General features: G+C 62.6%; 1 protein-coding gene across 1 annotated transcript; it reads right to left on the bottom strand.

The window, feature by feature from the left end:
• Positions 1 to 1,530: 1,530 nt before the first annotated feature.
• Positions 1,531 to 13,081, bottom strand: LOC141970509 (kinesin-like protein KIF18B; the record flags this gene model as incomplete). The annotated part of the gene is made up of 15 exons (XM_074927161.1): positions 13,023 to 13,081; positions 12,043 to 12,443; positions 9,154 to 9,311; positions 8,571 to 8,675; positions 8,187 to 8,297; positions 6,526 to 6,723; positions 6,162 to 6,338; positions 5,697 to 5,771; positions 5,469 to 5,578; positions 5,051 to 5,162; positions 4,697 to 4,812; positions 3,736 to 3,950; positions 2,630 to 2,969; positions 1,735 to 1,830; positions 1,531 to 1,549 (listed from the first exon to the last, which is right to left on the bottom strand). Coding segments are annotated over exons 2-15 (2,148 nt in total), but the record flags the coding sequence as incomplete, so codon positions are not given.
• Between the last annotated feature and the right edge of the window lie 27 nt (positions 13,082 to 13,108).

The following is a 13,108-nucleotide window of genomic DNA, read 5'->3' as shown; positions in this document are numbered from 1 at the left end:
CTGGCCGTGCCGTGGCGACTTGCCGGTCCCGGGTAGTGAGATGTTCCGGTCCGCTGGCCGTGCCGTGGCGACGTGCCTACCCCGGGTGCTGAGAAGTTCCGGTCCGCTGGCCGTGCCGTGGCGACGTGCCGGTCCCGGGTGGTGAGATGTTCCAGGCCGCTGGCGTTGCCGTAGCGACGTGCCGGTCCCGGGTGCTGAGATGCTCCGGTCCGCTGGCCGTGCCATGGCGACGTGCCGGTCCCGGGTAGTGAGATGTTCCGGTCCGCTGGCCGTGCCATTGCGACGTGCCGGTCCCGGTTGGTGAGATGTTCCGGTCCTCTGGCCGTGCCGTGGCGACCTGCCGGTCCCGGGTGGTGAGATGTTCCGGGCCGCTGGCTCTGCCGTGGCTACGTGGCGGCCCCGGGTGGTGGTGATATGTTCCGGGCCGCTGGCCGTGCCGTGGCGACGTGCCAACCCCGGGTGGTGAGATGTTCCGGTCCGCTGGCCGTGCCGTGGCGACATGCCGGCCCCGTGTGGTGAGATGCTCCGGTCCGCTGGCCGTGCCATGGCGACGTGCCGGTCCCGGGTAGTGAGATGTTCCGGTCCGCTGGCCGTGCCATTGCGACGTGCCGGTCCCGGTTGGTGAGATGTTCCGGTCCGCTGGCCGTGCCGTGGCGACCTGCCGGTCCCGGGTGGTGAGATGTTCCGGGCCGCTGGCCGTGCCGTGGCGACGTGCCGGTCCCGGGTGGTGAGATGTTCCGAGCCGCTGGCGTTGCCTTGGTGACGTGCCGGCCCCGGGTGGTGAGATGTTCCGGTTCGCTGACCGTGCCGTGGCGACGTGCCGGTCCAGGGCGGTCAGATATTCAGGGCCGCTGGCCGTGCCGAGGCGACGTGCCGGTTCCGGGTAGTGAGATGTTCTGGTCCGCTGGCCGTGCCGTGGCGACGTGCCGGTCCCGGGTGGTGAGATATTCCAGGCCGCTGGCCGTGCCGTGGCAACGTGTCGCCCAGGGGGCTGAGATATGCCGGGCTGCTGGCTGTGCCGTGGCGACGTGCCGGCCCAGGGTGGGCACTGCCCAGGGCCACGAGCTCTTTGGTGGTCCTTCTGCTGCCCTTCCAGGAGAGAGGGCCCGCAGGATGCTCTGAGGATGGAAAGAGGAGGGAAGTGCATTAGGCAGCTGCTGGGTAAAAGCAGCAAACCCAGGTCCCGGCCCCCCCGGCCCCGACAGAGATCCAGGTGCTGCCAGCCCCCTCCTCCTTTCTGCCCCTCCCCAAGCACCCACCAGCCTTCCCCGAGGCTCTGGCTACAGCCAGGAAGCAGCAAACCCCAAAGAGCATCTTCCACCAGCAGCAAACCTCCCAGTTCGAGGTATTTTCCTCACCTGACCCGGAAGGGGGCTGGTCCAGCGCCCGCTTGGTGCCTGCCCTGCCGCAGGGAACGCTCTTGCAGCCCGTGGTGCTGCGGGCAGAGGGTTTCCCCAGGTGCCTGCCCGGGAGCGGAGGGGCGCGGGAGGGCTGCGCAGATCTCGGGGTGCTGCAGCTCTGGAGCCCACCCAGGATGGGGGGAGCAGCGCTGTGAAGAGAAAGGGGCCGTTTTAAACCCGCGAGGCTCAGGGCGGAGCCCCCCCGCGTCCCCACGTGTCACAGGTGAGGTGGGGCCGATGCAGGCAGGGACGGGGGCTCGAGCCCCAGGCAGCTGCCAGCCCTTGCTGCCTGCGCGGGGCGCTCTGGGGCACGGGGGGCCGGCGGCTGCCTCACCTCTCCACTCGCCTCCGCTTCTGCGCAGGGGCTTTGGAGACCACGGAGGGCCTGGGGATGGAGGAACCCTTCACGGCAGACACCGGGGCACAGGCTCTGCGGCCAAGGAGAAGGGAGTTAGTGCCCGCTCTCGTGAGGCTGCGAGGCAGCCAGGCCAACACCATCCGCCCGCAGGGAACAGGAGTCACAGGAAACCTGCCCGGTTTTGTAGGGGAAAACCGTTCCAAGAGGGGTAAATCCTCAGGAGAGCGGCACAGGAGGCGTCAGCCGCCTGGCTACTGCTGCTCCCTGAGGTGCTCGGGCTGTTCCCCTGGACCTCAGTGTCCCCAGTTCCCTCGGTAGGAACCATTTCCTAGAGCTGCAGGAGGAGACGGGGAGACCTCGGGGTGTCCTGCGTTACCAAGGCCATGCCCATCTCTGCCTTGGGATGCTCTCACAGATTCACAGAGCTTTGGAAAATCCAGAGCCCCTTTGAAGCACCAGCAATAAAAAAAACCCCAAAACTACCAACTAAACAATAAAACGCAAAACCCCAGAGTGTGCAGTCCCAACCCTCGCTCCAACCTCTCTGGGAGCAGAGGTGAGGCCCCACCTGCTTCCCAGCCAGCACGCGGGGCTCCAGAAGGGCCCCAAAGGGAGAAATAGATTTCTTTGGAATGTTTTTTATATCTTTATATATATATATATAAAGATATTTTATATCTTTATATATATATTTGACAGCGATTCACACACGAGCTCGGACCGCTGGCTGCCTGTCTGCAGGCTGAGTGTTTTCTGCCCAGTCTCCCCCCTTAGCAGAGCTGCAGCGATCCACGGAGGATTCACCCAGACAGCAAGATCGTGGAGGGGGGAGCCCCAAAACCACAGTTAACCCCCCCAGGCCAGCACTTACTGGGGCACGACGGGGCCGTCCTGCTTGTTTAGGTGGCTCTGGACGCTCTCCCAGATGGAGAATTCTGGCAGGCTGGAGGCAGCTGCCTCGGCCACGCTGGGTGAACCACTGCTGTTGGAGACTTCAAAAGTCTCGTTCAGGTTGTGAATGGGCACAGCAGGCAGCGTGCGGCGGTTTTGGGCAGCCGATGACACCGGGGACATGTGACTTGTTGTAGTCCCCCTCTTCTTAATCGGGCCAGGAGCCACCGACGTGGGGCTGCAGGGGGCAGCGAGGTCCTGCAAGCGCTGCACGGTGCCACTCATCCCGGGGGTGCTGGGCACGGCGACAGACACCTGGGCTGAAGGAGCAGAGAAGAAACAGAGTCACCTCCTTGTCTGCAGTTCCCAGGCACCCGCAAAGCCCGGGGCATCCCCCTCACAGCCCCCCGTCACAGCTCGGCGGAGGTCAGCCCAGCGAGCCCTACAGCAGCCGTTTGCCAGCGGGTGTTTCCATCCAACCACCTTAAACCGAGAGGAAAAGAGCCAGCACAACTAATCCTAAAGGCATCAGGCTGGGCCCAAAGCAAGTGCCCTGCGGCAACACCCGGTCTGTGCCCGGAACACAGGGTCTGCAGAGCCCACGGCTTCGCTATGGGCATCGTGCATCGGCCCTGAGGATGAGGAGGGAGAGCTCAGCCTTGGTCAGATGCAGGCTGCCGGCTGGGAGGCTACAGCCAGGCTGGCTGGGACAAATGTTCCATGGAGGAGTAAACAAGAGGAGGACAAATGAGGATCAGAACTGCTGTTTTGGTCTCCAGGAGCAGAAATATCCCTCACGTTTATGCTGACTCGCACACACGTGCTGAGCTCCCCGGAGACAAGGGCTGCTCCTGGCTCCGGCCGTGCCCCGGGCTCCCGGCGGTGCTGGCCAGCCCCAGTCGCTCTACAAAGCGAGGCTGCAGCCGCTCTGGGCAGAACCCGCTGGGTGCCACGTCAGGAGGAGTCAGGAAAAACTCATCTCCCTGCCCTGTGCCCACAGCTGGGAGCTGCCCCCCCGCCACCGGCTCCTCCAGCGCACACCGAGACAAAAGAGAGGGGGCAGCACCGACGGCCCCAGCTTCTCACCCTCACAGCCCTGCTGCATCCTCTGGGCAGGGCTGGCCCCGCCGATCTCTGCGGCTCCCTTTGCAGACGTGGCTTGCTCCCCGCTTAAACCAGCCTCCTGACTGACCAGGCGCTCCAGGTCCTCAAATTCGGAGACCATGGCAGGAGTGAGGAGGGCGGCAGCCTTCAGGAGGGCGTATTGCTTTCGGGCAACGTTCAGGACGGCAGCCAGGAGCCTGGGACAGAGAGAGACAGACCCAAGAACCAGTTAGCAGGCGAGCGTGAGCCAGCGTCACCAGTAACGGAGGCCCAGCAGCACCAGCATCACCTCTGAGACACCTCCTTGGGCGGGGCAGAGCCTGTTAGCAGAGTTTTGGGGCAAGAGAGGCAAACTGAAGTCGAGAGATACCCAAGTTGTAAATCTCTTCCTGGACAACCCGAGCTGTGAGTTGTGTGTTTACCTGTTAGTTACAGGGACAAAACGGCACCTGCAGGCTCTGCCGGCTTCAGACACTTGTCAGCTCCGGCAGAGGCAGACAGATCCAGGCACACGTCAAGGCCAGCCTCCCTCAAGAGGCCTTTCCAAAGAGGTTCATTCTGCCAAGATGCTTGGGGCAGAGACATCAGCAGATGGTGCCACGGGAGCCCTGCCAGGGCAGGGCCCGGGGGAGCAGCGGCAAGAGGAAAGACTTCGCAGAGGTAATTTCAGGACTAACAACGCGCACTGACGGCTCACACGGTGGCTGTGCCTGGAAACCTTCACTGCTGCATTTCCAGGAGAGACTATCCCATGGGATTAGATCTCCAGGAGCCAAATCCCTTATTTTACAGGGCCGGCTGTCATCTGCAGACAAAGACCTGGTCCCACGTCCTTCTGGACAGCCCTTAGGATGGCTACAGGATGCAACAGGAGGGTGGGCAGCCCGTCCTCCGCAGGCAAACATGAGGAAGCAACATGTGGGAACGACACGAGGACACTCACGTCTCTGCCCGGCTGCCAGACAACCCCTGCAGAAGGCACCTTGGTGTCTTCCCTTCCAGCTGGACGTCTGTCTGGTGGGCTGCTCTGGGGCTGCTGGGAGGCCTTTCCTCTGGAGCCTGGAGCAATCACCCAAAAGCGCAGCATTAGCCCATCTCCGAGCTGAGTTTGTTCCCCAAATTCCCCGTTAGCTGGGAAGTTAAGGGGTTTTGCCAGCAGTCCACAGCCCCCCACACGCTGAGCCAGGAGCCCGTGGACCGGGTGAGTTCCTGCCCTCTCCCAGCGCGCCCAGGGTACCCCACGAGGGTATGTGAGCCCCCCACCAGGCCCCACTCATCACAGCACCCCTTCTCTCACCTCCTCCTCCAGCTCCATTGGCATCCCAACAGACTGTCCAGCTCCCAGCTCCTGCTGCTCTCCATCACTGCCCCTCTGAGCCACGCTGGTCTGTGGGACAGCTTCCTCCAACCTGCAGAAGGCAGAGAAGCAGCCACTGAGCCAGAGAAGATCCTCTGGGGAAGCTGTCACTTTGCCCAAGAAGTTTTGGGATGGATCAAGGAGAAGAGGATTAGGCCTTTGCAGCCCAGCTTTGTGCACTGTGCTCTGCCACGCTCATAACTGCCCCCGAGCCCAGTCGAGGTGACGTGCACACCAGTAAAGAAGCTCCTCTGCTTTCTAATGGACACATGGGCTCTGACCAGCACTAAAACCCCACAGGCTCGGGGCACACCAGGAGGTCCCACCAAGCTCTGTCCCTGCTCCCCACCAGCCTCACCTGGGCAGCCCCTCTGGGAAGCCGGAGGGAGCCAGCGGCGCCAGAGCCTGGTTCTGTGACTCCCGGGCAGCGTCCTCATAGACCCGGAGCTTCGCCCGCAGATCTGCCACCTGCGAGGAAGGATCAGCTCTTGCTCAGATGGTTTCACGAGCCCAGGAGCTCAGAGCTCCACGTCCCCAGCAAACCACAGCTAAAGCGAGAGCCCTCCCCTCCCCACCAGCATCTCACCTCCGCTCTCAGCCGCTCGCAGGTGACGGCGTATTTACTAACGTGGCCGTCAGAGCTGGTCACATTGCTCTTCAGCTGCAGAGACAGGGCCAAGGCAGAGGTTAAAGCAGCACTGGGGCTGCACGTACCTCTCTCCCAGTGCTGGAGCTGCTCAGCCTCCTCCAGGCTCCCCAGGGAGCCCCAGGGTGGCTGCAGTGGACAGGAGCTGCGCTCAGGGACCTGCTGCCGCAGTCACAAGCCTTTCTGGGTGCTGGGCTGAGGAGCTTTACACGAAGACAGGGCACACACTGTCTGCAGCTTCATCCGCTGCTGTCTGCCCAGAGCGGCACCCCCAGGGCTGGAAAACTCAAGCTGGTTAAGGGAGGAACCCACTAACCTCCCCCCCCACAAACCAGGCTCCTTCCCAGCCATCCCCAGTTGCTCCCAAACACAGAGCAGATCACCGCCGCAACGCCAGATCCTCACCGACACCTTGATCTCCTTGGCCCGGCCGGCGTACTTGAGGGTGTTGTAGGTGTCCTCGTAGGCCAGGACGGAGGGACTCACGGCGGCGATCATGATGGTGCGGCAGTGGCCGCCGATGGAGTCCTTCAGCAGGCGTGTGAGCTTGCTGTCCCGGTACGGGATGTGGCTTTTCCTGCTCTGTACCGAGAGATCAAGGCTCTGCTCAGCTCCAAATCTGTGCCGCAAGGGCGCGGCCACCCTCATCCCACGGCACCTCTCGGAGCCCAGCCCAGGCTGCCACCCTCACCGCGCGGGCAGAACCATCCCCGGAGGACACCGCGCTCACCCGCCCACCCCGGCGGGGCCACGCGAGGAGCAGCGTTACCTTTGCCTCAGCCAAGGCGTTGATGACGTTGATGAGGGCCAGCAGCGAGCGGTTGATGTTGGCGCCCTCCCGGAGCCGCTCTCCCTTGGTGTTGGCGACCGAAGCTCGCTCCGAGCCTGCCAGGTCGATCAGGCTCATCTTGGCCACTCGCAGGTCGCCAGCGAGGCCGCCAGTGCAGTCCTGCTGCTTCACGTAGATCTGCGAGGACAGAGGTGGGTGAGGCTGCAGCTCCACCAGGCTCGTGGGGCTGCTGGTTGGAGCCAGCATCACCGGTTTCAATGTTTGTGAAACGATGGCGGAGCGGATCACGCAGGCGTGAGATCGAGCGGCAGGAAAGGAGGGGCCCGGCATGCTGAGAAGACAAGCAAAAACTCGGCGATGACTTGAGCAGCAAAGCCACGGAAGGGATCTCGCAAGACGGGACAGAGCTGCGGAAAATAATCAGCGTCTCCTGCACTTGGTGAGCGAGTGGGGTACAGCTGGTCGCGTCCCCGAAGGGCAACACCCCAACCCAAAGCCCTGGCATCATCCAGGATGTGCTCATGCACGGTGGCAGCCCCAGCCCTGACTCCGACTGTGGGTTTTTCCAGAAATCTCAGATGCCAGTGGGGGCTGCAAGCCCCCAGACACAGCCTCGCAGTGCCCCAGGGAGGCATCCAAGCAGGGCTGGCGGTGCCCAGCCCAGTTCCCAGCTGGTGCAGGCGAGGAGGGACACAGCCACTGAGAGTCACCCACAGCACTGCTCCGTAACTTCCCCTTCAGCATCTCTCAAGATCTCCCAGGAGGAGCAAACACTTCCCCCACCGCCCTGGAACCCCCTCAGCCCCCCAGGAGCGGCTCCTGCATGGCCTGGAGGTGCCACAGAGATAGATGCTGGAGGCTGGTAACCGGTCCTGCATCCTCGCCAGACTGTGGTTTGCCTGCCGGGCAGGGCAGAGTTCCAGCACAGCTCATGGATTCACGGCAGGCGGGAATCCAGCACCCAGTGACAAGCCCGGCTGGGAAAGCATCCAGACACCTGGACTTCCCCCTGCAAGCAGCAACGGGCAAGGCACCAGGTTCAGAATGAAATTGCAGTCAGAGCCCTCTGTCTCCCCACGCAGCCGTGACGGCCCTGCTAATTCGGGGAAGGGCCTGGCTGGAATTGAAATCAACTGGCAGGTTTGTGTAGGAGAGCACCGAGAAACCAGGGAGCAAATTCACAGAGCCCCGGGGGAGCGGAATTCCCGGCTCAGAGCCGGGGGAGACACGACGGAGCAGACTGCCTGCCTGCGGCACCTGGGGGGAGGCACAAGCAGGAGCCAGCGATACGCGGCCCCTTTGCTCTGAGGAAGGTTTTAGGTGCGGCTCCCACACGCTGAGTTGACAAGAGACAAAAGCACAAAGGGAAATTTCAGCCCTTGGGACCCCTAACACCAAGCTGGGAGTCTGGGGCTGTCTGGGAGACGTGGCCACCAGCGTGACCAGTGTGTGCTGTCCTGCTGCAGCGCTGGCTACTGGCCTGCCCAGACCCACACCTCTCTTCTCAGGGCCAGGACCCACCGATTTTTCCTGTGGCACAGCAGGAGCAGGGGCAGGAACCCCGGGTCCTGGCACAGGCTGGCTCCCTCGCCCCCTTCTCAGCACAAATCCCGAGCGACACTGCAACCCGCAGCCCTCACCTGGAAGATGGCGTGCGAGCGGGAGGAGGTGCTGTTGGCATCGGTGGGATGCTGTGTCCGGTTCCTGTTGCCGTTGGCCAACATCTCCAGCAGCTGCTCTGCCGACGCGGGCTGGGAGAGAACGGGCAGAGGGCGGGCGTCAGCGCAGCCCGTACGCAAGCACCGAGACAACCCAGCACCCAGCAGCCACGGCGGCGTAGGCTGAGGCATCCTGCAGCTCCGCGGGGCTCGTCTCAGCTCAGGGTGGCGTTTGCTGTCCGCCAGGAGCCGCGCAGATGGCACCCCCGCGCCCTCACACCCCCCACGGCCCCGGGACACGCATCCGCTGTCAGAACTGGTGCAGGCGCAGCGGTGCCCAGACCTTGTGCCCATTTCTCTACCCACCTGGTGGAAGGAGAGACCCTGAACCACGACTCCTTTCTCAGGATCCTCCCGGATGGCCAGAGGGCCCTTGGGCTCCAGCAGGTCATGAATCTGTTCGTTGTACACCTGGAGCAGGGAACGCCACGGAAGGCTGAGGTTTGGTTACCCAACGGGGAGCAGGGAGAGGAACTTTGTGCCCCAGTGTCACGCACAACCTGGCGTCCCCCCGATACCACCTCTGGGGCCTCGTTACACCAAGAGCAGCTGAGGGGGCTCTCAATGCAGAGGAGAGCTTGGGAGGGCTTCACTGGCAAGTCACCGCGCCACCACTCCTCCAAAGCCAGGAAGCCCTCGTCGCTCGGGGACCACGGCAAGGAGCAGAAAATGCCCCAGGCTCCAGGTGGGAGAAACCAGCAGCACCAGTTCTCCAAACTGGGTGGGTGAGCCTGCTTCCAGCCAGGCTCTAAGGCTGCCCTGGGGACACCGGGCACAGCTGTCAGTGCAGCGGGTACCCTGAGTGTGGCACTGCAGGGTCTGGATCAACCCCAGGTCCCAGTCACGGTGACCCGGAGGCAGGAGGGGACCCGGCTCGGACGCGGCGTACCTCCTGGTAGGAGACGAGCACCTCACAGCTCTTCTCCTCTTGCCTGGCCTCGATCCTCTTGTACAGCTCCACCATGGTGAGGTACATGATGCCAGGGCTTTCCTCCGAGCCCAGCATGGTGTAGGTTTTCCCTGCTCCTGTCGCACCGTAGGCAAACACTGGGAAGAGAAAGGGTGGAGGGTTGCAACGATCGTTAATTAACAGGAGCGGCGGAAAGTGCACTCCTTGTCGGAGAGGAGAGCTTCCCGCAGCAACCCCTGCGGCGGGGGCTGCTCACAGCCTTTGCAGAGACAAGCCAAAGCCAATTCCCCTCCGCGTTTGCCACTCGACCCCTCAGTGCCGTTTTTTTTCTCACTGCAGCCTCTCTCATTTAGCAGAGACAGAACGAGTCCCCAAACCATCACGTGCTTGGATGCTCCAGTCACCCCTGAACCTTCTTTTTAACAAGCCGAGCAGCCCCATTCCCCCACCTCTCCCCAGAAGGCGTTTCTTCTTCCAGACCTGGTAATTCATCTCACCCCCCCACCCCCCCTTTCAACACTCTTTGAAGCGTCACCATCAGAGCAGGACACACTAACCCAGAGAGCCTCAGCCCGTCCCCCCAATAGCAGCACTCGGGGCTTGGCAACTCTCGTTTGAGGATCCTGGAGTTATTTTATGCAGATAGAGACACGAGACGTGCCTGCCAGGTGGGCACAGTGACAGAGGCAGCCTTCAGCAGCTCGCAGAGCATGCCGGAGAGCCAGGAATAGCATCCTCCGGTCCCAGTGCCCGGCCCGGCACATGATTAGACAGGAGAGCAGCCTCTCCCGCACGGTGCTGCCTCACACAAGTGATGTGCTCGTTAAGCCGCTCGTCTGCTGACAGCCTGCCAACAGCACGGGGGGCTGCGGCGGCAGGCGAGGAGCTTTCAGACCCAGCAAGGAGCTTTCAGACCTGGCTTTACAGAGCTGCCAGCCTGCGGCATGCTCACAAGGGGCACGGCAAACCCCAAAGCACCCCAAGATGTGTCTGCTTCACCCCAGATCCCGCTCCCAAACCCAGCATCCTCCCAAAGCTCTGCCCCTCACCGCGATTCGGGCTGCGAAGGGATGGCAAAAGCAAGGGGCTCTTTGCGCCACAGATCCACCTGATTTCTCGCCATCCTTCCCACCCTAGCAGAGCGGAGAGCATGTCATCCTTGTCCCTCAGAATGCCTGGAAAGCACCTGCCCAGCCTCATTTCTGCCCCAACGCCCACCTCCATCCCCTCCAGCACTGCTGTGGCCCCCAGCATCACAGAACCACAGCACACCCAGGCTGTGAGGAACCTGGAGAGATCATCTGGTCTGAGCTTTTGTGGGAAGGGGAGCCCAGATGAGATCATCGTGCACCCTGTCCAATGGCATCTTGAACACCCCCAGCCCTTGGGACTCCACTATGCCCCTGGGGAGGCTGTGCCAGTGAATGTTCTCACTGTAAAAAATGTCTTCTACTGAGATGAAACCTCTCCTGGTTCAACATGTCCCTGCTGCCCCTTGTCTTCAACTTGTGACCAGAGAGCCCCCATCCTCTCCAAAGCTGCCCTTTAAGTCCTCAAAAACGGATGAGGTTCGCCCCGGACTCTTCTCCTCTCCAGGGAGAAGAGACCCATCTCCTTCAGTCTCCCCTCTCTGTCCAGCCCTTGGCTCATCTCTGGGGCCCTCCTTTGGAAATCCTCAACTCTACCTGCATCCAGTCTACCTACATCTCTGTCTGAGCTAGAAATGTCCCTGCAGATGCAGCCCCAGACCCAACTTGGGAGACTTTGCACTCCTCTGTCTTCATCTTCCCACTGTTCCTGCTTTTCCAGCCCAGCCAGGTCCCTCCTCACCATTTCCTCCCCACAAATCCTTTTCCCCCTGGAGCCCTGCGTCCAGCTCTGGGGTCCCCAGCACAGGACAGACATGGACCTGTGGGAGCGGGGCCAGAGGCCACGGGAACGGTCTGAGGGCTGGGACAGCGCTGCTGCGGGGAGAGGCTGAGAGCTGGGGGTGCTCAGCCTGGAGAGGAGGAGGCTCGGGGAGACCTTACTGAGGCCTCTCAATGTATAGAAAGAGGCTTGTAGGAAAGTTGGAGAAAGACTTTTTACCAGGGCCTGCAGTGACAGGACAAGGGGCAACGGCTTTTAACTGACAGAGGGGACATTTAGATGAGATCTAAGGCAGAAATTCTTCCCTGTGAGGGGGGTGAGGCCCTGGCACAGGTTGCCCAGAAAAGCTGTGGCTGCCCCCACCCTGGCAGGGTTCAAGGCCAGGTTGGACGGGGCTTTGGGCAACCAGATTTAGTGACACATGTCCCTGCCCATCGCAGGAGGGTTGGACTGGATTATCTTTCAAGGTTCCTTCCAACCCAAACCATCCTGTGACTCCAGAAGTTGCTCTTATTCAGGTTTTGCTTCTCCTCATTGCTCCCCAGGGGGAGATTCGACATTTCCATGTCAGGATCGTCCCTGTCCCGATCACACTCACAGTCACACCAGCTTGGTGCCAGCACCAAGTTTCCGGCTGCATGTTTGCGTGTTGCTGTTGTGTACCCTCATATCCCCAGCTGCTTAGGGCTTCCACAATAAATGAACAGCTCCACTGAGTCCACCCTGCCTGGGAGCAGATGGGACAGGAGCTCCTGCAAGGATTTTAGAAGTTTTTCTTTGCAGAAGGGGCTGTTGGGCGTTGGAATGGGCTGCCCAGGGCAGGGGGGGAGTCCCCATCCCTAGAGGGGTTGAAGAGTCGGGCTGAGCCAGCACTGAGGGATCTGGTGGAGTCGGGAACGGTCAGTGTGAAGTTTGTGGTTGGACAGGAGGAGCTTCAAGATCTTTATTATCCTGGATTATTCTGGGTTTCTGATCAAAGGAGGACCCTCCGGGTCTTACCGGAGCAGTTGTAGCCATTGAGGACGCTGTCCAACAACGCGTGGGTGGTGTGCTGGAACACCTCCTCCTGCGTGGCCCCCTCCCCAAAAACTCGGTCAAAGACAAACTTCAGGTCCTTGCTGTGGTGCTTGGGCCCGTGAGTGGGCAGCACACTGCTGGGGGGGCCACTGTGCTCTTCAGGGTTGAAGACGAGGATGTGCTGGTCAACGACATGCAGGACGGGGCGTGCGGCCCGCTCTCGCTCACAGGAAGCGCGGGGCCGCACACGCACCACAACAGCCACAGAGCCCTCCTGGGGCGGGGGCCCCAGCATCATGGTGACAGGGGGGTGCTGCGATGGGGGCGCGGCACTGCCTGGAGAACAACGGCACCGGGCTCCAACGTCCCAAGGGCCTCACGCACTGTGGGGGGTGGGGGGGGAATGGGTCAGCTGAGGCTGAGGGGGTGGAGGGGAGCCCACAGCTGGGCAAGGCCTCGCACCCCCTCCCTGTCCTGACCCCCGCTGGTGCCCCCAGAGCTGCCGTTAACACCCGCCCACGGCCCGACCCCTTCAGCCCCGTCCCCCCCGGCCTACACCCCCCTCTGGTCCCTGCAGCCCCTCTCACGGCCCCACACCCCCTTCAGGCCCCCACAACCCCCTCCCACAGCCCTGCCCGCCCCCTCCAGGGACGCCGTCCCACCCCCTCCCCTTCGGGCCTCTGTAGCCCGCCCCCCCCTCCACGCTGCCACCTTCGAGCCCCCCCAGCCTCCCTCGGGCCCCTCGTTCTGCCCACCCAAGGCCCTTCCTAAGGCCCCCGGCCCCCCACACCGCCTCCCCCGGCCCCGCAGGCACTCCCAGCCCTCCCCACCCCTCCGAGCCCCGGCCCGCCCACCCCAGGGCCCCAGACCCGCCCCCAGGGCCCCAGACCTGCCCCCAGGGCCCCAGACCTGCCCCCCACGCTCCCGCTCCTCCACCCCGCGCACCCAACGCCTCAACGGACCCTCCCGCCGCTCCGCTGCCAACGGCCGCGCAGGCCCCGCCCTCGCTCCTCATTGGCCGTTCTTCCCGCCCTCGCTCCTCATTGGC

This window comes from Athene noctua, chromosome 25 (assembly GCF_965140245.1).
Source record: "Athene noctua chromosome 25, bAthNoc1.hap1.1, whole genome shotgun sequence".
Taxonomy (NCBI): Eukaryota; Metazoa; Chordata; class Aves; order Strigiformes; family Strigidae; genus Athene; species Athene noctua.
Note: the sequence above shows the minus strand (reverse complement) of the source record. Positions and strands in the feature narration are given on the sequence as shown.